At 37.1% G+C, this 27999-nt stretch overlaps 1 protein-coding gene across 3 annotated transcripts; it reads right to left on the reverse strand.

Moving 5' to 3' along the window:
- Window positions 1-5259: 5259 nt before the first annotated feature.
- LOC115446223 (putative leucine-rich repeat-containing protein DDB_G0290503) lies at window positions 5260-26271 on the reverse strand. Of its 3 annotated transcripts, XM_037445770.1 has the most exons (8): window positions 26167-26271; window positions 25907-26008; window positions 11419-11583; window positions 11023-11140; window positions 8651-8830; window positions 6360-8068; window positions 5956-6152; window positions 5260-5497 (listed from the first exon to the last, which is right to left on the reverse strand). In XM_037445770.1, the coding sequence occupies exons 1-8, from the start codon at window positions 26254-26256 to the stop codon at window positions 5275-5277; spliced, it is 2784 nt and encodes a 927-aa protein (XP_037301667.1). In that variant the 5' UTR covers window positions 26257-26271; the 3' UTR covers window positions 5260-5274. The 3 variants fall into 3 exon arrangements, with proteins under 3 accessions (XP_037301667.1, XP_037301668.1, XP_037301669.1); XM_037445771.1 differs by lacking the exons at window positions 25907-26008; window positions 26167-26271 and adding an exon at window positions 17842-18066; XM_037445772.1 differs by lacking the exons at window positions 25907-26008; window positions 26167-26271 and adding an exon at window positions 18010-18054.
- Between the last annotated feature and the right edge of the window lie 1728 nt (window positions 26272-27999).

Consider the following 27999-nt stretch of genomic DNA (forward strand, 5'->3'; position numbering starts at 1 on the left):
TAGTACATTGCCAGGGCAACCACATCAGCATTTCTGGTGTATGCCCTATAAAGAAAAAGAAAATAGAAGAGAATAAAAATAAATACATGCCCAAATCCTTTGCAGACATTTTTGATGAAAAAAATTTTCCTCCTCTCAAACAAAAAAAACGCGATATTGACTTTCTCACCATTCTTAACTCAGACAATAAAGCATTAAACATTTTAGTTGAGTCAATAGTTAAAATTGTAACCTTAAGTAAAACTAAAGATACACCCATTTGCTCTAAAAGTGTGCTTGACATAGTTAATGAAACATTCAAAGCTAAAAATATTTCTTCTTCAAATTCACCCACAATCAGTTAAATATAGTACAGTGGAATGCACAAAGTCTTTTGTGTAATCGGCATATTTTTACCCAATTTCTTTTTGATCATTCAATTCATATAGCCATTATATCTGAGACTTGGCTCAAACCTCATCATCGTTGCAATATAAAAGGTTATTCTATTGTGCGAAATGACTGTGGCAATCATCATAATGGTGTTGCTATAGTAATTCACAACAGTATTTATTATGAGAATATAGAGACTTATTGTGATGATTCGCTACAAAACGTTGTAATAAAAATAACAATAAATAATAAGCCGCTTTCAATCGCTAGCTTTTATTGTCCTACTAATTGCACCCTACATTTACGAAATCTAAATTTATCAACTTAATTAACAGTATTCCGAAACCGGCCTTTATATCAGGGGATTTTAATGCACATCATGTCTTGTGGGGTTGTTCTTCAACTGATGCACGAGGCAGAGACATTCTCGATTCCCTCGATGATTGTGATTTAGTGTTATTAAATGATGGACATGTTACTACGGTTGGCACTAACACTTGGCGACCTAATGCACTGGATCTTTCATTTATTAGTCCTTCATTGGCACTTAATTCTGAATGGTGGGTTCATGATGATCCTTTAGGCAGCTATCATTTGCCAACAATGACTAAACTTCTGTTGAACAATAGTTTTCCTCCTGTCTTTAGTGAATCTGCAAACATGAAATACTTTCGGAAATATAATCTTCGTATGATCAACTGGGAAACTTTCTCTGTTTTAGTTAATAAAATGCTAGACAATTCTGATTTTTTATCATCTGAACCACTTGAGTTATATAATAAATTCTATAACATTATTATGACAGCTGTTGAGCAATCAATTCCACAGAGTAGCAATAAATTATTGCACTATCAAACTAATTCTATTAAGAACATTCGGCATCAGACAGTTCCTTGGTGGAATGAGAGTTGTGCGTTGGCCGTCAAAAATAGTAAAGATGCTTATATAAGGTTCAAATACAATCCTACACTTGAAAATTTTATCGAATTCAAAAAATTACAAGCTCGAAAAAATTTGTAATAAAACGAGAGAGGAATAATAGTTGGCAAGAATTTTGTTCAAAATTATCTCGAGTAACTCCTGTTTCTAAAATTTGGCAAACTATGCGTAAATTTAATAAAACTTTCTCATCATCTTCCATGTCGACTACATCAGATAGCTTATGGATTAACGATTTTTAAGGAAATATTCTCCAGACTTCGTTGAACCCCATCATGATTTTCATTCTGGGACCGCTCGTTTAAATATCAATAACTCCTATCTCGTTGATCCATTTACTTTAGAAGAATTAAATACAGCCATAAAATCTCGGAGAGATACAGCGTGCGGATTAGACAATATTTCATATAAAATGATCAAAATCTCTCGTCACGTAATAAATTAATTTTTCTAAAAATTTTAAATTCTTTATGGTGCGCCTCTCTTATTCCGAAAGAGTGGAAAATGGATTGTTTGGTTCCAATACTCAAGCCCGATAAATCTCCCAATAGTCCGGATTCATATCGACCAATAGCATTAACCTCATGTGTTGGGAAAATTTTCGAACAGCTTCTAAAACTTCGTCTTGAATTTTATATCGAACATAACCGCCTTTTACCCAACAATCAATTTGGTTTTCGTCGCGGGATGTCTGCCCGGGAAAGCCTTGCTCACTTTTATACTGACGTCAACTCTGCTTTTAATGAAAACAAACATCTGGCATGCATTTTTCTAGATGTTGTGGGTGCTTTTAATAATGTCAATATAAGTTTGTTGTCTACATCTCTATTAAATTTGGGTATTCCAGATAAAATGGTTCATTGTATTTACAATTTCCTCTCGGGTAGAGAAGTTTTTGTTAAATATAATAATAAATTTTATGGACCTAGACTTTCATTTAAAGGTGTGTGTCAGGGAGGTATTTTAAGCCCCCTGTTGTATATATTATATATACATCGATTAAATATAGTTTTGGGATCGAGCGTTGTAAATCTGCAATTTGCTGACGATTTAGCCATATACTGCAGCGGTGATGACTTGGTACAAACTAAAACTAAATTAAATCTGGTTCTTCAAAATCTTCACCGTTATTTCAATTTTTTGGGCTTAGAAATCAATCCATATAAAAGCAAAATAGTAATATTTTCTAAAAAAAGCCTTAAAATTTCTGTATTTTCTGTTTTATATCACAACATTAAAATTCCTATTGAAACAAATGTGAAATTCTTAGGTGTTCTTTTCCATCAAAATTTAAGTTGGTTAAAGTACGTCGATTGCTTAATAGTAAGGGCTATGAAAGCTACAAATATTCTCAGATCCTTAGTTGGCTCTAAATGGGGAGCAGATCCAAGGACTCTTTTAATGCTTTATAAATCGTTAGTTAGAAGCCATTTTGAATACGCATTCTTTTGTTATGCTTCCTCTATTAGACTGATCGATAAAATTGAGAAAATACAAAATAAAAATATGCGTTTAATTCTCGGTGCCACTGAATACATCTCCTATTAACTCTATGCAGAATTGAATGCAAATTTACCTCCTATGAGAATTCGCATTCTAATGTTGTACAACAAATTCATCTTCAAAATGGTAACTATTTCCAATAATACTTTACTCTCTAAACTTAGAAAAAATTCCGGCACTTATCTTACCGATAACTTAGATAAAATACTAAATGTTACTACCGTTTATAATATTTATCACAATGATACTTTACCTTGCTATGATGGTGATTACGAAAGTAAGTTCAATAATATTAAAATTGTCATTGATAATGAATTGGGCAATAAGCATGATGTATACAACAGAATTTCTGAGTGGCAAGAACACATACAAGTATATACAGATGGAGCGAAGACTCAAGATAAAGTCTCTATGGCTATCTACGATTTGCCAAACAGAATTGGATATGGATTGAGACTTCCTGACGTCACGAGTATATATACTGCGGAGGCATATGCTATTGTTGCTGCTTTGGATTATATAGAAAACAAAGTACAATCAAATTTAGAATTGAAAAAATGGATTATAATTACTGATTGTATGAGTGTGTTACTGGCTTTAACAAATCCTATGTACTCATCTGGTACTCATTTTATCATTTACGATATTCGCAAAAAGTATTATAAACTAACTATACAAGGTAAAATAGACATTGTCCTTTTCTGGACACCATCTCATGTTGGCGTTATTGGCAATGAAAGAGTTGATTATTTGGCCAGGCTTATCACAAACACTTCGTACGTGGTACCATACAGAAACATAAAAATTCCAATATCAGACTGTTTAGTATTAATTAAGAATGAAATTCAAGACTTATGGAAGCATCATTGGGAAGACAGTCTTCAACGAAAGGGGCAGTGGTACAGGTCTATCAATCCAAATATTATGACTCCCTGGTTCTATTAAGGTAACTTTGTTAATAGGCGTTTTTATACAACAATATGTCGTCTGCGAATCGGTCATGGACGATTTAATGAGCATCTTCATAGAATGAACATTTTGCCATCACCATATTGTACATATTGTAATTGTGGCCTAATTCAGTCTTTGGATCATATATTTTTGAATGCAGCGACTTTGCTGTTCAACGACTTTTGTTGATTGAAGAACTTTTACGTATTTATGGAAATGCCGAGAGTATCCAGCGCTCTTTGCAAACGATTTTGAAGAATCGGCAATGTTATCTCTCTTTATGCAACTTTATTTGGTCCACTATTGGAGAAATTTGATTTTTGTACAAATTAATTAAGTGAAGAATTTTGTGAACTCTTATTTTGACATGTTGTACATATAATATGGAGATTTCTACATGATAAATAGATATAGACAGATCATATACTTGAGGATACAGACATGGCTTCGGCCTTATAATTGAGACTATTTCAGACATGGCTTCGGCCTTATAATTGTGACTATTTCAGATATGGCTTCGGCCTTATAATTGAGAATATTTCAGACATGGCTTCGGCCTTATAATTGAGAATATTTCAGACATGGCCTCGGCCTTATAATTGTGACTATTTCAGATATGGCTTCGGCCTTATAATTGAGAATATTTCAGACATGGCTTCGGCCTTATAATTGAGAATATTTCAGACATGGCCTCGGCCTTATAATTGAGACTATTTCAGACATGGCTTCGGCCTTATAATTGAGAATATTTCAGACATGGCATCGGCCTTATAATTGAGACTATTTCAGACATGGCTTCGGCCTTATAATTGAGAATATTGCAGACATGGCTTCGGCCTTATAATTGAGACTATTTCAGACATGGCCTCGGCCTAAGAATTGTGACTATATCAGATATGGCTTCGGCCCTATAATTGAGAATATTTCAGACATGGCTTCAGCCTTATAATTGGGAACGTTGCAAACATGACTTTCGTCTTATAATTCAAGAATATTACAGATATGGCTCCGGCCTTTAAATTGTAATAAAGAAGAAGTATAAAAGAAGACAGACTAGGCTGTATGGCTAAGAGCCTTTGCCTTCTCCTTAAGGAGTAAATCAAACCAAAAAAAAAAAAATGTCTTTGGTGACTAGTGTAATTTATGTATGAAGGTTGATGAAACTGCACTATATCAAACCTCAAATATAGCAAAACTGAAGTCTTTTTATTCTTTAATTCATCTTAATCTAATAACTTTTGCCTTCATCTTTAAAATTTACCCACTTGCTACTATACCACAATAATCATTTGACACCTTTGGACGAATCCTTTTTTATATTCAAAGATGGCTCTCCTTACCTCTGCCTTCCATAAAACAAATATTAAAATAACCATTCCATATATCAAAATAACGACAATAATTTTAATATTTAAAAAATTTACTCATTAAATTTCCCTTTTTTAAGCAAATATCGCACGCAGGTGAAACAAAATGGGTAATCATTGAAGTCTAACTCTAGCGACGTTCCTAACGAATCAATTTTGACAAACAAAATGTCTGCCGATTCGTCTTTAATTTCAATGACCATAGACTATATTTTTTTATATATTTATAAGCATCTACAAAGCATAAGACGTACCTTTCAACAAGCTCCTTCAAGTCCTGCAATTCATTTTCTAAGTCTTCGCACCTTTCCGATTTTTGTCTCAGCTTAGCCCTCAGTTCCGACACGTTGCACTCCTCTCGCAACCTATAGACAGTGCTCATGATAGCGTGGTGCAACTAACAACAGTGTTTTCACTTACATATTATGTGTTTTCAAAATAAAAATTAATTCAATACGTATAGTGTGGTACACTAGTATAGCATACTACCGCTATAAGACAATATGACATTTGTACATAAATTACTTTACAAAAAAAGAAACTGATTATTAATGCGAATGCCTGTTTGTCCTTATGGCGGCAGAATATACAATAAAAAATTAAAATAATGAATAATAAATTGATAAAAAACCCTCAAATATTAACTTATACTACTGTGCAATTACACTAAATTGCTCTGAAATTAGTCACATAATAGTGTATGTTTTGCAAATATTTGTAACCATTAGTTACAAATATTATTATTATTATTGAGACTACGAGATCTACGCTTCCTTGTTGATAATGTGCTCAGTATTAGCGTTGACTTGATATTATCGCTTACCGAGCCGTCACGAACTCGAGCTGCTCCTCTAGCCTCTGCTTCTCTTCCTTCAGTTCCTGTATCTCCACGTGCATAGTTTCCATCTGCTGCCTGAGCTCCAGGTTGGCGGACTCCTTGTCCGCGGAGTGTTTCGTCGCCTGGCTCATCGTGTTCTTCAGTTCTGTCACGTCCAGTTTCGCTTTTGCAAGTTCGAATGCCTATAATTGTACGTCACTTAGGTGTAGTGTTTTTTTGTCATAAGGAGAAGGTTCATATGAAATAAATAATTAATAATGGGATTTTTATACAATAGTCGAATTAAGTTAAATAACAGACTAAAAGTTTGTTGGCTATGATAAGGTTTGGACAGCTAAGAAAGTTTCAACAACTTACTTCCGTTTTTTAATTTAAGGAAAAACATTTACCTTATCGTTCAATTCTTTCTTGTTGAAGTCTAGTTCGTGTTGCAGCAGCGAAATCTGTTTCCTTATCTTCACTAATTGTTTCTTGTCACTGCTTGCCTGCCGATCCACCTTCTTCTCGTCTCCACTCTTTCTCGGCGAGGGGCTTCTTGACGCCATCTTCAATTGTTCTTTCAACGTCGCTATCTCTTCGTGGAAAGCATTTATGTCCTCATTCAGTATCTCGATCTCTGTCTCTTTATCCTTAAGTTGATCAGTCAAGAGTTTAAGTTCTTGTATTTTCAAATTCATTTCTTCGTTCAATGAATTGACTCTTTCCAATTCGCTTTCACTATTTTGTAATTTCAGTGAAGAGTTTTCTTGCTCTTTCTCAAGCTTCGTCAATTGTAGTTTTAATTCCTTGTTGTCTGAATTGAGTTTATCATTTTCTGTATTAAGTCTTGTTACGTCACGTTTAAGCGATTCAACCGTAGTTTGGAGATGGAACACTTCGTTAGTTTTCTCTTGCATGGCCTTATTAAGGTTGTTTAGTTCCTCAGTTTTATCATGCAGACAGCGTTGCAGATCATCGAGTCTGTCTAGGTGTTGATTCAGACTATCAATCTGTTGATTCTTTTCCGATACAAGGTTCTCCAATTTTTGTAATTCGACAATTTTTTCTCTCATTTGGTGGTTTTCAGTTTCAAACTTCTCTAAAGCAGCATTTTTGCTTTGCAATTCATCTATCTTAACCTCTAATTCTGCGATTCTGTTGGTCAAGTTACGTTTTTCTTTAGCCAACTCCAATATCATATTTTCTCTCCTCAAAATATCTTCTTTGAGCAAATGTAGGTTCTTAGAGCCCTCGGTAACTTCATTAGTAAGGTCCGCAACGCGTTGTTCTAATAGTTTCTTATTAGATACAAAATTCTCAAGTTCATTCTCATAATACTTCTTGTCATTTTCCATAGTTGCCATAGTGTTCTCCAAAAGCCCTTTTAATTCTTCTACTTCTTCTTTTAAAGCCGGGAACTCACACAACTGCTCCTCGGCATTTTTAAGCTCCGATTTACAAATCTCCAATTCACTTCTTGACTTCTTAATTTCATGTTTCAACTGTGTCAATATGTCTGGGAAGTTTTCTTGTTTTATATCCAACGTTATTCCCAACTCTCTTAAGGAAGTGAATTCTTCCTTATCACTTGTCGCTTCAAGCGAGAAATTAATTTTCTTCGGTTCGACACTAACATTTTTCGTGTCATCTACGTCCCTGTTTGGGTACATTGAGCAATTATCAGTTATTTTTTGAGCAGTTGCGAGCACGTCTCCCAAACCAACCGCTGCTCCGAACAAGGTCACTTCATTAACGTTTCTCTTGTACGGTTTTTCCATATCTTTATTCTGCGTAGACGTGAGATGGGCTGGTAACGAATCGGCTCTGGGAGTGTAACTGGGCAATTCAAAATGATCTGTACATTCGATGTTTAACGAACTCATATTAGGCCTCTGCATTTCTGGGGGCAATGTCCTATTTAACGTTTTATCTCTCAGCTCAGTAGGATAAGGCGCGTCTGTTAAACTAACATTATGAGCTTTAATTTCAGCTCTCCTCATTTGCAAGTCTTGTTCGTCGAACTCAGATATAGAAACTATGTCGCTGAGAGTGCGAGCAGATGTTTTCCCTTCAACAGCGTCGTTCCCGTCCTTATGGTTGTCTTCGTCGAGTTTTAGCGCTGTAATAGAGACGTTTATGAATCATATTGCAACATGAAGACGTAGAGCCGACGTTAACCTCAATATGCGCAAGGAAGTTGGATTAAATCCAAAACGTTTGTTTAGTTAGCAGCACAGTCTAGACCGGTCTCGAAGTCAAATCGAAGAAAACATTCATAAAAACAAACATTAATAGAGAAACGGAAATAACAAACACTGTTTCTGAATGAAAAGATATAACAAAACGATAACAATTATAATAAACGTAATCCGAACATTAACACAATTATTCATATTTAGGTTTCGATCTATAACGTAAACACGAGCTGAGCTCGGTTCAACAATCTAACTAAAACAAATACAATCTATTCCCGCTAATGTGTTCGTTAATATTCTAAATCTATTTCTTGACCTATTTAATAACGTTTCCCAATCAGTTAGCAATACACGTAGATCTATGAAATGAGAGGCCGCGAGTTCCCCTTCAGCAAAATATGATAATATTCACATTGATTTGTTATAACGGAAGTCACACGATATCCAAGTAGCAAGATTTATTAATATGAGGATAAAATTATGTGTGAATCTTTCAAAAAGCTTACCCAACAACTCTTGTAATTGTTCCTCCTTCTCAGCGAGCTCACGTTGGTGATCCCTAATGCTGGTCTGAAGGTCTTCTTTATCCTTCTCTAAGCTCCTGGCGAGGGATTCTAGCTGGGCGATTCGGGTCTGAGCTGATGATAGCTCTCGTTCTAAGATCATTACTTTGTCTTTTGGATTACCTATGGATAAAAACAATAATTAGGGACCACTTTGTCAATAACTCAAACAGTAAGTTAAAAAAATTGTGACTTGTTTCTACTTTGCGTATAACGAGGCACCCACGCTGTGTTAATGGTTGTGATGGAAAATAAATATAAAAATAATGTTTTATCCAATTGAAATACATAATAATAATACTAGCGTCACTATAAGACCCTCTTCCTTTTGACTATTTCCACAGTCGATCCATATCGTTTATTATTTTTAAACAGTTTTATTTAGCTCACCCCGTTTGTTTGGGTCAAATTTAGTAATTGAAATTTAACCCTCTTCCCGTTAACCGATTGATCTGAAATTTGGTATACGCCTTTGATTCTGGTGACAACACAAATATCCATATTCAATATTATTGTGAATCCAAGATGGCTGCCGCTACAAGATGGCGGACAACTTAGTTTTTTTCAATCCCATCAATATGGATATCAAATGAAAGGGCTTGTCAAGTAGAATTCAGTGCACTATACAAAATCAAAGATGGCCACTGCTACAAAATGGCGGATAATGTAGTTTTCAATCCCATCAATATGGGTATCAAATGAAAGGGCTTGTCAAGTAGAATTCAGTGCACTATACAAAATCAAAATCAAAGATGGCCACTGCTACAAAATGGCGGATAATGTAGTTTTCAATGCCATCGATATGGGTATCAAAATAAAGGGCTTGGTAAGGATAATACAGTATACTATACAAAATTACAATATGAATCTCCCACCCAAGTGAAGATCTGGTGTCCTGTCGAGGACTGTGTGGCGTTAGGGTGGCTAAAAATGATACCTCGCTAGGGGAACACCACCCAAGTTAAGGTAAAAGCGCGCCGAGAACTGTATGGCATTAGGGTGGATAAAAATGATATGTCGTTAGCGTTTTCCCCTCAAGATTCAAGCACATCTTGTTGTACATAGCCTTGCCCGTCTATTGGACCTCTGGGGGGTCGACCGTAAAAATGTCCAGTCCTCGTGGGAACAAAATGGTAACAACAAATTCTACAAAAATAAAAACACAAAAAAGCAGAAAAAATACAAAAACACAAAAAACAGAAACACTAATACCAGCTGATATCAATAAGACTGGGGGCTTACCAGCAGAATTAGAAATATTTGTGGGAGCAAAAGTTATGTTGCGGTCCAATATTGACGTTTCAAAGGGATTAGTTAATGGCGCTATAGGATATATCAACGAAATCGTTTGGTCCCTATTTCGTCGAACTCAGATGTACGCAACAGACGTACCTTCGGTTCGAATCGACTTTGCAAGAGACGGCGTACATCTTATACACCCGAAAGCCATACAGTTTCCAGCCAAGTTTAATTACGGGACGGCTGAAAGACGAATGTTGCCCTTAATATTGTCTTGGGCTTCCACGGTGTATAAAATAAAATGTATTGAAGAGTTTGACTGCAATAAACTAACAGGCAAGAAACCTTGCAATAATGAGGCACTCAACGAATTGAATAGAATGAGAAATACAAACTAAAAACTTAAAAATAAAAAAGTAAAAAAAAAATTTTAAGTTAAACGGTTTTATATTCCAGATAAATTTACTAAAAGCTAAAAAATAATTTCATGGATACAGTCATGGGTACCAATATGTATACATTGTTATATTTCCAAAATAAAGTAACTCGTAACCTACTCACTTTCTGGAAATATCTATGGTCACATAAATTCCTAAAAATGCAATATACATTTATGTAAACACCTATGACAAAAGATGTCACTTTGAAATATACAAATTTTAAACATATGCATTGATTAAACTAAAATAAAATCGTGGGGCACGTCCACTTTAAATGAATTTTGGATGACCTTGGGATTAACTGTATCATATTCATTGAATAATGAAATGATAACTTTAAGATAATCTTTGATAGTTTTAGATATTGGACGTGCCCCACGATTTTATTTTAGTTTAATCAATGCATATGTTTAAAATTTGTATATTTCAAAATGACATCTTTTGTCATGACGAGTTACTTTATTTTGGAAATATAACAATGTATACATATTGGTACCCATGACTGTATCCATGAAATTATTTTTTAGCTTTTAGTAAATTAATGTTAGGCGGTAAAGACTCAAAACGAAAAGAAACATGTTAATAATATCGATCAGGAAATCGTTCAGCATTAACGTAAGTTATTGGTTTACGTACACGAGTTGCCGTACAGCGAGTGATGTTGCTCTTGCAAGCGGTCTCGCTCGTCCACATGCTGCTTAAGCCGGGTCAGCTGCTTGTCCTTCGAGTCCAGCTCCTCTTTCAACCTTTGTACCTGTGGAATAAGATTCAGAATAGTTTTGGTATTTAATATAGGGAGGGAGATAATCTACTGTTTTATGTGTGTTTCTTCTGATCCTGTGTATACAGTGTGGCGGTATTAGGCGTCCGCTACATATCCAAATATCAAATCGCGGCAGTTTCAAAAAACCATTTATTCTTAATACCCATTCATGTCACCCACTTCTTCTACAAAGTCGTCATTATCGATAGATAATAGGATAATTTGATGTATTTGGTCACTCTTCGAGTCTGATAAATGTAGACACACACCTCAGCCAACGCATCGTGCAGCTGCACAGTGAGCTGGCTGGTGGCCTGGTGCGAGAGCGCCTCCGCGTCGTTGCGCTGCTGCTGCAGGCGCGCCGACAGCGACGAGATCTTCAGCGCCTGCTCCGACATGCGCGCCTGCAGCACGTCGCGCTCCGCACGGACCTCCTGCACCGACACACTTGTTATTACTAGGAGCCAGGGGTACAAAAATATTATTTATACAGGCAAAATGTTCCCATTACGCCTAATGGAATATGGAGTTTAATTCAGATAGAGTATCGTCTAAAAAGACATCATTACCCCTCGCCAGTCGACACGATATTGTTGGTCTGTTTGAACCGGTTATACACAGGCTGATCCCGGACCGTAACAACCTTACGTGGACCACTATGGCGGATTTTGCTACTTGTGTACAGTGGTCGCTATTCGGATAGATTATTAAAGGTCATATTATTAAAGTCCAAGTCTTAATCCGTAACAATTTAGCAAATGAAAACAAATTGTCACTAACCGCTCAACAAGCTAAAGTAACTTGTGCACGAGCTCAAACGGCACACAATACAGGGTCCAGAGATCATGCCGGGGGTCCGTGCCACAATATACAAGTGCTTCATCACAGAATTATTATTGTGTGGAATTTGGCCCCAATTTCCATATTATCATTCGTTTGCTTCGAACACGTGAAAGTCACAGGATAAAAGTAGTACCACTCTCCGTACTTGGGTTTTATCTATACAAAAATATTTGTTGTATCTCAGTTACTGCGCGAAAGAAAATAAACCACCAAACATGAAATTATGTTCGTATTGTCAATATCAAAACGAAGAATTACTCAGTAATATTTTTAACCATTGTTAAATCATTCTTAAAAATTATAATAATATTTCTTGCCAACATAGAATGCCATAAGCACTCTATGTTGGCAAGAAAGAAGTTTGGCGTGATAATCTACATCAACTAGACTTCACGACCACATAATCCATCCATCAACCCGTTTGTTTCGGAAGCCAGCTGGTACAAACCCATTCCACCTGCGTACGCGCATGACCTAACCGTCCATCAAGCCGAGAGTGACAACAAAGTTCACGCCGCGCCCGGTTAGTCACCGGCACTAATATACCGCGACCCCATTCGCGAGGAAACAGTTCCGTTGGTATCACCACGCATTATCATGGTACACAATAGGGGACCGGCCTATGCTTGATTTTGTACATTATTCTATATTTAATGGTTAATAATACGAAAAAGAAGCACTTCTGTGAAAACTGCATAAATATTGGTTAAAAAATGAGCGAATAATTTATATTTAAAAATTGTAATGTGCAGAAGTGGCCGCGATGTGGGGATATCGCTTCATCTCTTTTTTTCGCACGCGTCGTAATTCCCGATGACGTCACATGTAGATATTTCGTCTCTTTTCTATTTCTTGTTAATTACCCCTTCCACCGAAATTCTAAGTCTTATAACTTGTTGATTTTTTACCGGATTTTAATAATTCCTTCTGTGTTATAATTTATATTATGTAAATATTCGATAATAGTAAAGAACCAAAATGAGTCCGGTAGCCTATTTATATAATATAAATAAGTAGTTATGAAACAGGTACTTGATAAGTTTAAATACTCGGTCACATCGTTAGTTTTTTCAGTAATTGTGATCAGAAAACTCAACTCGCATACTTATCTTTTATAATTTGAACTTAACTTAAAAAACCGACTTATAAGTCAGTTTTTCGTGTAGTTTCATTGAGTAGGTATTTATTTTTACTCTAACGAGTTTCATGTAAGTAGGTTAGTTATATATTATATTATATATTATATTTACACCGCGAACAAATATTCTAAGGTTTGCGCCCTTGTCACGGGCCATACGATTGCTTAATACTATATCTCAGAACTTGGATATATGTATATGTAACCTGTCAGAATTCACTGAAATGGCTTATAAATGTATTGAAATAAATTGTTAAAATTATTTGTAATATTAATTGTTTTATAACGCATAGATGTTACATCTAAAATAAAGTTTATTATAATATTTTTATTAATATAAATCTGACCCATTCTTTCCCGAATGTTTCACGTATCGCAGGCAGTTAATTCATTCCTTGCATAGTACACGCTACCGAAGTCTAAGCTCTTAATAATAATTCAAGAAGAGTTAATATGCCACGTGATGGTACATCGTCCTGCTAATAAAACCTTTGTTTACGGTGGTGTTTAGTAGTCGTTAACTATTCCCGTCGCGCCCCACTTGCTTAACTAGCGTGCTAATTAATAGCTATTATCATGAAGGTATAATGAATAAACCAAACACCAGCTTGATCGGTGGCTAATATGCGTTAAAAATATTTGTTAGTATATACTCCAATCGCCTATTTCCTTTCTAATCACTATTTCATAAGGTTCTAATTAGATTAACGGTCGCTGGAACTCCACATCAGTAATATTGAATCAACAGGAAAAAATATAGTATGTAATTGATATCATTGCAATTGATGTTGAACTGAAGTCATACCATAATGACATCACCAGACCTAGTTATGTAAACTAGTCTAAATTATATTTTGTGCCGTGAACCAGGCCATTCGAGGATACCATATATTATGCCCTAAAGCATAATATCACTGATAGAAGATTCATTATGATATAATTTACTTCACGTACAGTGTAACCATTTGGCAGTGTTAACTTAAAAAAAAAAGTTGTACACAGGTTAAATATTGTAAGAAACAAATTGAGTCGAGTAAACAATCTCAACTTAATCTTTGATCCGATACCGAGAATAAACCAATCACAGTCAGTTATTTGTAAGCATGTCAACAACCATTAATCGGATTGGCCTATTTTCGCGATCGATAGAAAAAGAAGTACTGAAACATTTATTGGAATCGGCGGTTAATACACACTCAAAACAGTAATACAACAGTGAATATTAACTCAAACACCCAGTACACTTGGCTACAATAAAGCTGATATATAACAGTTCTTAATCTTAGGTTAGACTAACAAACTCTTGCAGCTTTCAAATAAGAGAGATCTATTACCTAGCACTGCGTTTGGGAAATACTATTGCACGCTCAGTTCATCGCCCCATGACCGCATTGCACTACTATTGCCAAAACATTAACTTCTCTATCACATTTAATCTTATAAATCACTTTGCAGTGTTAGTGCATGTTAAGATTTAATGAAAACAAAATTTGTGCCAAAATCAACTATTAGAATTTAAAATACATTATACCTACTGCATGTTTTGTCTTTCTTTTCAATGCTTGCCAAATTCAAACTGGCAACAATTCTTACAACAGAAAATCGTTTAGTTTACATCATTTTATCGTAACAACTAATCAAAAGGACTTGCATTTGAATACTAGTAACAATGATTGATGACAAAATCTTACTTAATAATTTCCATATACCACTGTCAGCGATGTTGGGCTTGGGGCACGCTAGAGGTATCACCGTCTACTATCTTAATATATAAGGCATAATCTTGCACTCAATCAAAATAAATACTTAAATGTCGTATACAAATTATCGAATAATTGGAGGTTACTTATATCTATACTTTCTCCCGATTGATGCGATAAAATTAATGAGACCTCAGTGTGGCTCCAGCATTACGAACACTTCAACGTTTTGCAGCTGACTGAATCCGTTTTAATTTTTTTTATTCGAACACGGCATAGTGATCCCACTGCGCCTGATGGAGTGGCCAGTGGAGTTCAATAGAACGTCGACTGGCGAGAAAAGATTAACCTTTGACAGTCGACACAATTATGTCAGCCTGTTGGAACCGGATATACACAGAAGCTTATGATCCCGGGACGTGACACTCTTACTTGGGCCAATATGGGTTTTACCAGCTTGTATACGGTGGTCGCAATCCGGGCGGATATAAAATATATCCTAACACCAGCAAAATTAACTAAATTTATACGTTTTGACGAACGATTATTGGTGGTGTATAGAAGTCAAATACGTTCAACTCATTCAATTCATAAGTCACGTGTGATCAACACTCAGTTTAATATAGTACCAATTCGCGTGATATAGTCACCAATAACAATCGACATGATGGGTTATAAATTAGACGATGCTACAAACATTTCAATTGAAGCAGTCGCAGTCGTTACGGAGTACAACTATTCATTTTACATAGAACGTTTTCCTCGTATACAATAGGTATAATATAAAAATATTTCCCATTTTTAGATATAGTAATAAAGTCAGCTCTTACTCGGATATTTCTAAAAGTAGGTAACGCAAAAGGACAATAGGGCATTCTTTAACTAAAATCATTTCATTACATTCCAGTATAATATAAAAATAATTAGCATTATTTTTAACGCCTAAGATTAGGGGGCTCCTGAAATTTTAAAGAATATTTTAGTCTTTGACACTCAAATCGACACAATATCTAGATTCGATGAACCAAATATTTACTGGTGACAAAAATTTTATTTTCTAAACGGAAAACAGACTCCTGGACTGTGGGCATTTATTGTCTACCTTGCACGTTTGCTATAAAAACAATTAGTAGCCACACTGCGATATCTCATCCCCTGACATCAGTCAAACACCATATCTTGCAAACTACATTATAAGGACAAAAGAGCGAGGCGAGCGTCTGGCGCAGTTGGCACGCTCCGGTCGGCTAATGGACATCAATTGGATTTGTTTTGTTTCACACCAGCGCGGCACGTTCTAATGGACGCATTGTTTTATATGTCCATGTACATATTTATATAGTAACTAGCTTCCGCCCGCAGCTTCGCCCGCGTGGATTTCGGGTTTCAAAAATGGAGAAGGTGCTCAATTTGTCGGGATGTTTTTTTAATTTATGGTGGTATGCAGGTGGTCCGATTGTCCGGTCAGGGTCTTATGATGGGATCCTGGTGAAATCGAAGGAACTTTTAACCATTAAGGTTTCACACGATATGACGGGAGCTTAAAAATGGAGTAACTTCTCCCGTTTTCCCAACATTTTCCATCACTGCTATGCTCCTATTAATTGTAGCGTGATGAAAAGTATACTATAACCAGCTCAGGAGTATGAAAAATAATTGTACCAAGTTAAGTTAAAATCCGTCGAGTAGTTTTTGTTTCTATAACGGTTATACAGACAGACAGACAAAAATTTTACTAATTGCATTTTTGGCATCAGTATCGATCCCTAATCACCCCAGTTATTTTGGAAATATATTTCATGTACAGAATTGACCTCTCTACAAATTTATTATAAGTATAGATATGCAAAAGTAGCTCAAAATTGTCCATAACGAAAACATGCATTTTAAAGTATAACAAAAGAAATAATATCGTGAAGCCAACCAAATAACTAATGATATATTAAATTTTGCGACTGTTCAATTTAGTCGGGTCCGCGATATCACTTTTGTTGAGTTTCAGAACGCGACATTACATTATTATATTCTGTGCTCCAACGCACACTGCTTTGATGTTAGGAACACACCTACATTGCTTAGACAACAGTGAACTTTATACAATAGCAATAAAGCTCAAATTGACTCTACGTATTAGTTAGAAAACGTTTGTATGGGAAATAGAAAAATGCTGTTTTGAGGATTTTCCCGGCAATTATTCGAATTTTTCTCACCTTTTAAATCTTCCCTAGACCTCCACGAATAATTCAAGACCAAGATAAGATAAATCCGTTCAGCCGTTCTCGAGTTTTAGCGAGACTAACGAACAGCAATTGATTTTTATATATATAGATTTGGTGATTAAATGAATAAAAATACGATATTATTTTTAGCGTCTAAGAACTAAGAATGAAAAAATATGTGCTGAATATCTTAAAAAAAATTAATCAGAAATCCGGACATAGATATTATGTATATGTTTTAAAATATCAGATGTCATATCGTTTATCATTTAATATTTTTATTTATTATCGGAAGAGGGATTTAGTTTTCCAGCTGCGTTCGCCACGCTATAACGTCGAGTTGGCGTAACATATATTTTAACTTATCAACAAATTTGCTTAAAAACATGAGTAGCCACCTATATTATATCAACCTCCTCTAGAAGATAGTAGAAGTAAAATAATTTCAAAAATAAATTTCAGGAAAGCCCATAGACAATTATTATTTCATATAGTTACAGAGAAAATTCGTCGCAGCAAAGTTTCAGATCTGAATGTTTTGATTTTAATTACACGAACGCATTTTTTTGTGTTCTATCTATATTTGTTTATATTTAATGTTACAAGATGAACAAAAACTAAATGATGCACAATTCTTCATGAGTTTCTTAACAATGTATGAACGACATGCAGTCCTACGGTCTTTAAACATCTTTAAATAAACCGTATAAAAATAAATACACTCAAGCAGACGATGAAAACTCATTCCAACACTTAAAAAAGTACTAAACTCAAAGTACACGAACGACTCACCGTCAAATCTGGCAGCCCCATACCAACGTACTTTCTAATGTATTTCAATAAAAACATCACATCACACTGAACACACCGGGGATAGGGTCACTACAACTACATGGTGATGGAGGTCTAGCGATATGACGATATGACGATGTAGCGATAAAGCGATACGCGGACAGAGACCTTGCGGCAACAGAACACGCTGTGGAGCATCGGGACCGACTGAAGCTGAACGACAGATGCGTTGTTCGACGCGCGGATTAATGAAATATGGACGCGGTTGTATTTTTCTTTCACAGTAAATTAAAATTTATGATATTGGATTTAGTGTTGAAATTTCTAAATCAGTAAATTCAATTATTCTATTTTATTGTTGAGTATAAGATATTATAAGTTGAAGTAAAAAGCGACGTTCCATTTCTGATTTGGAAAAGATAATATTTTTTTTTTATTTTATCGTAACACGTCAATGAGCTTGATTTTATTTCTCCGTTATTAATATGCCGTTGCTGGGCACGGCTAGTATTGCATTTTTTACTCCAAACTGCTGTTATGTTTACGCATTTATAAAAATACGACGCAAAAAAAGAACTAAACGTTCATCTAAACAAATAACCTTGATCGCATTGACGTACAAAATCCCGAAGTGGTGTTAACAATTTCCCGTGAAATCATATACAGGAATGCGTATGGACGCCAACAAATATTATTATAAACGTCATGTTATAATTTATATAGATCCCACTCATTCAACAATCAATGGAAGGGGTTTGGCATGAAGAAATCTTTGCACGAAAGTTTAAATCATTGCCTATTATATTGTTTTTCAATTAAAATTAGCGTGAGGCAGTATTTCTGAATGATAATAAATAATAACACGATTCAAGTTGATCATAAATAAGCCAGAACAATATCCTGAAAAATCTTTGGACTTCTCCATAATACTATGAAGATATATGAAACTTAGGAACCCGCCTTACGTCTACGTATTGACCGATAGCTTCCATTGTTCTCAATCATAGAGGTCTGTGTCTATTGATACGAAAAACATAATTTTACAACTATCTCCCACAAACTCAATATAAAAATATTCGTGCGACACCACATGATATATATCTTAAACACATTCACGATACCACATCCACGTCGTATGACATCTGCGCACGCGCATCTAAATATACCCGTGCGCCGGGTCCCGCGCATGCGACAGGGTTGTCTATCCACGCCGCGCCGCGCCGCGTAGTGTTTATCTTCCTGCTTGTGTAACACACTGCTAAATGGGTTACTATTGTGACTAGCAATACATCTTTGTGGTTGTTTTGTACTTTATACGTAAGTGGTGTGGCTTTTGTTTTGTACGGGTGTGAGCGAACAGGTTTGAATTGCGGTTATAATGGTAATTGTAAGAATTGTCTATTTGTTATTAATATAAAAAATCCAAACCATTTAAGAATGCATCTGTTTAAATAAAATCTGATCAAAGAGAAATCATTGTTAACAAGAAGAACAAGGTTTTGGTGAACAATAATGTGATAATTTCATACAGGCTCTATAATATTATATGAAACCGTGTCTGACAATTTTCAAATCGTCCCATTGCTTCTCATTCAATACGCGAAACCAAAACCAACATGACAGCCCTAAAATGTGTTAGAAACATACGAAATTTAAAATTTATCCACAAGTGCCAACCCTACAGTTAATTTAAATAAGTGCTCATAATACAAATTGGAGAGCAGTGAGAGTTCACTTGGGGTTTTGGGGTCAGCGCGAATTACCGCGATGGTAATGATGGGCGGAGAGGTCAAGCGCTCACGACTGAGGCCCGTGACATCCGCGACACCGGCGGACGGCACAAACTTAACGTTAATACGGTTAATTTTGCACTGCTTACAATAGGGTAACCAATATTTAAGAGACGTTTTTATAACCACAGACGGCTTCCAGAATTTCAGGACATTTGTAGCAATTGTAAAAATCTAATTAAATACAAAATGGATGGTAATGATAACATTATGGATGATGACTTGCTCATTTGCCTCTGTAAACGGATGCCTCTAAATTAAAAACATTTAACAACATTTTGTGGTATTTACGTATTAATAATTTTTGTGGAAATTTATAAGTTCAATGAACTGTCAAACTTATAAAAGTAAAAAATATAAGTTGTACATTGCAAAGTTCCGCCAGTGCTTCCATTGGTCTGGTATTTTGGATATTTTATCAGGTGAATGAGATCGTTTGCAAATAAGCAGTCATGATGACTCGTATTTCGATTTGGAACTTACATTACTGATGATGAATCACTACCCCTTCTGCGTAAACGCAGCCGCCAAAAACTTTCGATTAGAAAACACCATGTGGTTTACCTCGCCCGCGGACACGTCAACGCATTGAATCATGAATATGTCGGTAACTGAGCTAGACTGTTCCTACCATGGATAGGAAGGTGATCTCAGTGCGTGAGGCAGACTTATTTAAAACAACCATAGAAAGTTCAAAAGAAACCAAAAATGATGGTCAACAAACTGAGCATAAATCAAAGCCTAATTACCTCAATATTACGTACTCGAGAGAATAGCCACCGACTTATACTGGTAAACAACTATAATAACTCGTTCCAAAAAGTAACATTTAGGTATTACAGCCTGTCCAGGAAAATACAAAACTTGCTTTTTCGTTTTAAACTTAACATTGTCAGTACAAGAAATTAGGTTCCTACTTAACCACAACGTGGCGAGGTTTTTCATTTCCCTGGTCTATACATCTGACTAAAGGGATGAGTGATAAGATTACTTTGTTTCATCAGTCTTTCGTCCCAACATCACCCTCGTACACAGCATTGAACTTTGGGCCGAGCATCTCTTTACATTAGTCTCTATGTTATAATCACTTAACACAGTTCCCTGTAATGTAAGCTAGCCGCGTGTTAAACACAATGAACAGACAGACAATATAAACAAGTGCCGCAGCGGCTGACGACTTGTATCAACGGTTGTTTAAATAGGAAGCGTTTAGAATATTGTAGGGAGGGGAATGATTGCAGAACGAAGTGCAGTAATGTTTGTGCAGAGTCGATTTGACACACCCCTAATGCTACTACTACTACTACTCTAATAGAATTCGTCGAAGTAACAACATCACACTTTCAGACAGAAATACACTTACACGCATAGACCACATGCGAACTAAACTATAAAATTATAAAAAAAAAAAAAAAAAAAACAGAAAAATAAAATCGGGATTTCTGGTAAAAATATTAGTTATTTGTGGATGAGTTTTTGCACAATGTTAGCTCAAATAAAGAAGAGTAGGTATGTGGTTTTATTAATTTACGAAATGTGAAAATGTCTGTATATGGTCACTTGTTTTTCCCGAGGAGTTAGGCAGTAGAGCAACTAGTGCACTTACAATTTAATAACATTATCCAACAAAGCGATAAAGGGGAGCTAAGGTGAACTTACTGGCATGTCTAAGGGACAAAAAATCTACACAAACCACAAGTATTTCACGAGTCCAAAATCTCATATTTTAGTCAAAATCAAACCTGAAACTTTACGATACAAAACCTAACCATGCTGCCACTAATCTAACGAGGTTATGAAGGTAATCCTACCACTAATATCAACATAGTATCATCTTTATATTCTCAAACCACCAGCGATCAAAACCGCAATGTTTACCAATGTTTTGCAACCATCAATCCCGCTCTAACGAGGGCAGGCAGGCTATAAATTAATAACTTTAGATATGCCATTTAACTCTGTGTTGCCGCAACGTATTTTTATAAACATACATCATAAACAACTTTGTTTTATATAAACACCATGATTTAGATGAAATCTGTATCAACTGTGGTTGTTTGTTAGTTTATATTTTATGCATGCAGCATAAGATCCACATGATTTGTAAAAATAGTTCATAAACCAGAGAGACCTAGACTATTTCTTATTCAAGAATAAACTAATGTCGTTCAATGTTATATCAAGAAATACAACTTAAGCAAACCCGCAAGTAAAACCTACTTTTATGAAGTTTGTAACATCAAAGCTGTTATCATTTTACCACCCGTGGCGGTACTGCTACAAACTAGAAATTCATAAAATCGATTCAAAAACTTGGGTAATGTATAAATGAACAGGTATGAAGAGAACAACACTCTCGTCTCATTATTTAGTAGCACAAATATAAATTATACAATGAACTTTCAAGTTATATTAGTTAGTTGGTGGTAGGATATATGTTATAACCGCCCGTTTAGCGACCACTGTACAAAAAGGCGTTAAAATCCGCCATTGTAGCCCACGTGTTTCGCGTTCCGGGATCAGCCTGTATATCCGGTTCCAACAGTCCGGCATAATTACATCGAATATCGATGGGTAATCATCTCTCATCAGTCGACATTCTATTGTACCCCACTATACTTACCATCAGGTGCAGGTGGACCATATTCCATGCCCTAATAAACAAAAGCCAAACGTATGACGACTGACCTCGTCTAGTTTAGTCCTATTTAAGAGTAATGTCTATAATTTCAAAAGGCCGTAAGGTCGCAATTTGCTTTGGATGTAAACGTATCGTCCGGTTAGTCAGGTATAAACGGGGACCTATCCCACCTCATCCAGATTGACCTTAATTTGTTATCATTAGAATTATTTTCAGTTATAAGAGTATCTTCGGTTTTGACTATGGAAATATGATAAAATTATACAGAGGGATATATGGTTGAATTCTTAGTTGATTGATTTACACTCAATTAAATACTCCTGAAATATTGTTCTAGAAGCAGCAAGTCAAATTATTTTGAAAACTGTTACAAATATCTATGCCTAAGAAACCGATGCTATCTAGCAAAGACAGTAGGTATACAATACAAAAATAAAATACTTCTATTAAATTTCTCACCGCCACAGCGTGAAAAAATACATTATTATCGCTCCATGCATCGTTACATTCTATGACATCATCGCTAGTCTAGATTTCAGCAAAATTTAAGTAAATATAAACGATACAACAACTTCGAAAGCATTCCCATTTCGTGACGGTAGTGCACCTAAAACTCCACAGAAAAAAAATTATATACATCACGCCTTCACCTCAAAAGGTATAGGCAAAGGCGCAACCAGCGCACCAATATTCGCCCACTATTCTGTCCCATGATATGATAGGGGGCGTACCTATTACCATATCGAGCACAAATTCCACTCTCCAAGCTGATGTTGACCAGATAACCCAAGACTGCCAGACCCGGGATTTGAACCCTTCAGACTCAAACTTTCCTTGGACTTTAGGGCGGTGTCGTACCGAGCACGCGATATATTACTGAGCAGACAAGTCAAAGGTATAATAATTGAGATGAAAATCATAACCATTTGACAAGGTAACGCCTTTTTAAGAGGATAAACAGAGAGGATAGCAGCGCAACCACTGCCTCGAATACGTTTTGTTCTATGTGGCGTAAAGAATGAAAATTTTAATCCTGGCTACTCCATTTAAGTTACTTTTTTTAAACATGATATCTTCGTGATTAGGTTAGACCTAATCAAAACAAATTATGCTGTTACTGAAGACTTTGCTAGTGGTAGGATATAATTTATATCCGCCCGGATAGCGACCACAGTACATATGGTGTTAAAACTCGCCATAGTGGCTCACGTAAGTGTGTCGCGTTCCGGGATCAGCCTGTGTATATTCGGTACCAACTGGCCGGCATAATTGTGTCGACTGCCGAGGGGTAAGCTCTCGTTTGTCGACATTCTATTGGTCTCCACTCCACTTACCATCATGTGCAGGGGCCACTTTGAGGTGTACGTATAAAAAACCATTAGTCGCCTGATGGTAACTGTCTGCAAGCAACAACACCCCTATCATCAAATGCAATGTTACAACTATGATATCACCCCGTCTAGGTTTCGACATAAATAATCGACACGTCGACGATAAAGCTATTTGCGTAGCGATATATCGCTAGCGTTCACGCTCCGTGACAATGAAAATGTAGGCGTCGCGTACTACAAATACACAATGAATAAGCTTTGGCGAAACACTCTGTATTTTATATTTTTCTCGATGTTTTTAATGTTTTGTTTGGATGTAGTTACGTAACGGATGTGTGAGTGAAGTCACTGCTGCTTTCACATTCTGGAACCATGATCTGTAGTCATGGGAGTTTACGTTTCGTTGCCGAATGGTGACGTAAGAATTAACAATGCCTTCGTACGTAGTTAAGCGAGTAAACTGTTTTATCTAAGTCCGATCACTTGACTTGACTTTTAACTTGCATGACAACTGGTCACCTTAAAAACTGCCGTCTTCAAGCCAGCTTAACGACATAAATCATCTTTGAGGCCACACGTTACTAACTTTAGCCACGTCACACAAAATATTAAAATATTAGCAAAATGGTTAGTTGATTTACATTTTGCCCAGTGCTTTTTATTATTTTTCAGAACCAGACAAGCATACAGCTCACGAAATAAAGTAAAATCTACAACAGAATTCATTGAAATGAACTACCAGAACTTTGTTGTTATATAGTGGAGTTGTGCAAGCGGGCGACGTGGCCGCGCGTCGAAATAGCGCCCTGGAGCCGCGCCAGCCATCAATGAACCGACGCCAAGGTCCCGCACGCGGAAATATGATATACTGACATGCGAATATTGGACGCTATCCGGAATCTAGATACTACTATCGAGGTAAAAAATCTGGAGGCGCTGCAGACATTTTTTCTAACTGAAAGACGAGAATGTTCTTTGGCTAGTGTGTAAGTACCACGCTTGCCAATAAACTAGACCGTTTACTCAGATCATAAATTTTATAACTCCCCACAAAAATTCATTCATTTTAAATTCAATTAATTATTTCATTATGCTCGTTGTTTTGATACTAAGTTTAAAGTCGCATAGGTATACCGTAGTAATTATTGTACACTGCCATTCAGTCATAATGCATAATATGGTGGTCATATCTACCCAATATACAAACTCATCACCTATTATTTGAAATAGCGGACCTGAAAGAATCTTTAGCGGCGTAAAGGTTAACGCCACTGTAGAGGAACAAATGGTTGCGTTCCTCTATGGAAGGGAAAGATTTCCAGTCAGGCAGATGTTGCGCCTGACCGGCCGCGGCCCCTCCGACGGTTCCTATTCGAAGGTGGTATATATGCAACGTGTTGCTCAAATTGTGCAATTGTAATCCAGGATCGTCTGTCGCCATCTAGCGTGATTGCTATGCGATAAATCACTACAGTTGTGTCAATACCACATAGGGCTTCTCGTAGTTCTATTGATGATGACGAGATGGCGGTGAGTATACTAATTGTACTGCCACAGACCCAACAAAAATAATTAACTCACATTATACACAGAATAATTAAACATTCTACATTAATAAAGACAAATTACACTAATTGCTAAACATGAAGTCTCTAATTCTCGGGTTACCCTGCAGTGTACATATTCCATATTATACGCACGCACACATGTATTTTACGTCACTTCCAAAAGTTAAGACAGAGACACCGCGCTGCGTGTGAAAGGGACAGCAATATCGCGGGGGAAGCTATGCGTGAGCGAGTTCACCTCCAACACTGTGCCGTGCGGCGCGAGCACTGCGCGCGAGTTACCATTTGACGAATTGATATGAACTACCGATATCGTTAAAGTGATTTAAATAATTTAATATTAAATTATTTGTTTAAATGAACGACTATTATTCTAGTATTATTAATATTATGATTTTCATTATGTTTAATTATTTTGTGATAGGGAACTCGTTAGGACTGCCTTACGTGGACGCCTTCGCTCTGTTGGCCATCATAAAAATACCGCACAAACCTGTGCGAAGCCACCACTGAGGTGCGACACCACGCGCAGCTCTCGTCAGACTTGCACTGCCACTGAACACAAGGCACCGTACGAACCTGCGCGAGGTCCTTGAGGCTGTTCCGCTGCATCTCGAGGTCCGCGAGACGTTTGAGCACCGCGTCCTCCGCGCGGCCGTGCGCCCCGAGCGCCTCCCACACCACGCGCAGCTCGTCAGACTTGCACTGCCACTGAACACAAGGCACCGTACGAACCTGCGCGAGGTCCTTGAGGCTGTTCCGCTGCATCTCGAGGTCCGCGAGACGTTTGAGCACCGCGTCCTCCGCGCGGCCGTGCGCCCCGAGCGCCTCCCACACCACGCGCAGCTCTCGTCAGACTTGCACTGCCACTGAACACAAGGCACCGTACGAACCTGCGCGAGGTCCTGAGGCTGTTCCGCTGCATCTCGAGGTCCGCGAGACGTTTGAGCACCGCGTCCTCCGCGCGGCCGTGCGCCCCGAGCGCCTCCCCACACCACGCGCAGCTCGCCGCCGCACGCGCGCGGCGTCACGCTCTCCTCGGACTTCCACTGCACACAACCAAACACATTCACGCTATTATCCATAAAAGAGTAGGCAGAGGTTTCAGGCAGAATATCTATATATTTAATCAGTATGCCGACAAAAAAATTGACAGGGCCTCAACCTAGAAGTCATTTAGGTGACATTTCAATCAGATTCACGCTGTCCATCGGCGCTGACAGCTTAGTGCGTAGAGAGCATTGACATTGTTGCTTTATACTACTTAACAACAAGAGAAATGACTTGTGTCCACATCACGATTCGACACGCCTGTTGATACCGACGGCGTGCGCTCAGTGAAGTCAGTCGCGCGTGCGATGTGCGCGACGGCGCGCCGACCGCTCAGCGCGCACGGACACGCACGGACGCGCACGGCTGCGCGCGCGCCGCCGCTCGTCAGCGCTGAGCAGTTATAGCAACCATACATACTGGCCCGTCAGCACCGATGGTCAGCGTGACACTTAAACCCGCCTTATAATCATGATAAGTGGCTAGTGCAAGGTTAGCTAGGATAGGGCCCATGTCCCCACCGGTAAGGATCGCGACGTGTTAGCTTTTCATTTCCCCCTACCTGCCAACCCGAGCTGGCTACTTTTTGCCTTATAAATTTTATCCCTAATTTCAAATGTCTATAGTTATATGTATAATTGATTTTAAACGTTATTTCGAAACAATATTTTCTCATAAATTGACGCTTCATCATAAGTGCAACTGTTCTTCTACATGATAAATAAAATATTTTATTTGTTGATTAAAAACCTGCCGAAACAAAATTGTCAATCCACCAGTCTGCATACAGTCATAGTAGAGGTAACTTGCTTCATTGATACAGAATAGAAGACATTATAAAAATATCGCGCTGGAAATATAATATCGTATCACCTCTCGGTGCATCGCTTCTTCCAGCCAGTGACACTGCATAAAAAAAGTAAAGTCATTGCTCTATAATCTAGGAATCCATGGACTATGAATATGAGGTCTGTTTAAAAAAATTCAACCAGGGTAATTAAAAGAAAATAAAAACCACCAGCTATATTTACTCTTTCCCGTGTACCTAATAAGGATGAACTATTTATCTGGCCTATTTCCTAAACAGGCTGATTCGAGGAGGAAAGCTTAAGAGTACTTATATCTTTCCAGGTATCGGACCTGAGCCCTTAGCAAGTCATTCGTAACGCGTGTGCACAACTGCGCCACATACAGTGGAAGAGTTATAAACAATTAACGATGAATTCCCACTGACCTGTTCCTTAATCCTCTGTAAGAGATCGGTGTACTTTTCCTCCTCGAGGCCACATTTGGAGCACACCACCTCGCTCTGATCAGCCTTCTCATTTCTCAGAGACTCCAACTCACTCAGCAACCCTCTCATTCTCCCGTCTCTTTCATCTATTGTTCTTTTCATTTCTCCAATTCTTCCAAAATCTCTTTCTCCCGTGATGTTTTCTGTTCCAACTGCCCTTCCAGGTTTGCAATGATGTCTCTGAGCAGGACTATTTTCTCTTCGTTGGCCTTTAGTTCGTCGTCTGTTTGGACTTTACGTGTTTCGAGTTCGTTAATGATTTGATTCATTTCTCTTGTCTGGGCTTCGAGTTGCTCCACCTAGTTGGGAACATTATACAACATGTTGTCGATTCATGTACTGTTATACACTTTACAATATTGAAATTGAAACAAATTATTGAAATGCATATTTTTTTCATAGCATTGCAAAATTTGGAGAAAGAATATTTTATAAATACTGAAAATATGTTTTAAGGCTCGTCCGAAGTTAATCATTTTATGCA

Source organism: Manduca sexta, unplaced genomic scaffold, assembly GCF_014839805.1.
Source record: "Manduca sexta isolate Smith_Timp_Sample1 unplaced genomic scaffold, JHU_Msex_v1.0 HiC_scaffold_2093, whole genome shotgun sequence".
Classification (NCBI taxonomy): Eukaryota; Metazoa; Arthropoda; class Insecta; order Lepidoptera; family Sphingidae; genus Manduca; species Manduca sexta.

Excerpts from the sequence above, each read along its gene's own strand:
- LOC115446223 (XM_037445770.1), bottom strand. The coding sequence starts at position 26,256 with ATGGATAATAGCGTGAATGTGTTTGGTTGTGTGCAGTGGAAGTCCGAG. Across the intron at positions 26,009-26,166 it reads GCGGCGGCGAGCTGCGCGTG|GTGTGGGAGGCGCTCGGGGC; the intron begins GTGTGGGGAGGC and ends GAGCTGCGCGTG. Across the intron at positions 8,069-8,650 it reads ACAATTACAAGAGTTGTTGG|CGCTAAAACTCGACGAAGAC; the intron begins GTAAGCTTTTTG and ends TCTCTATTACAG.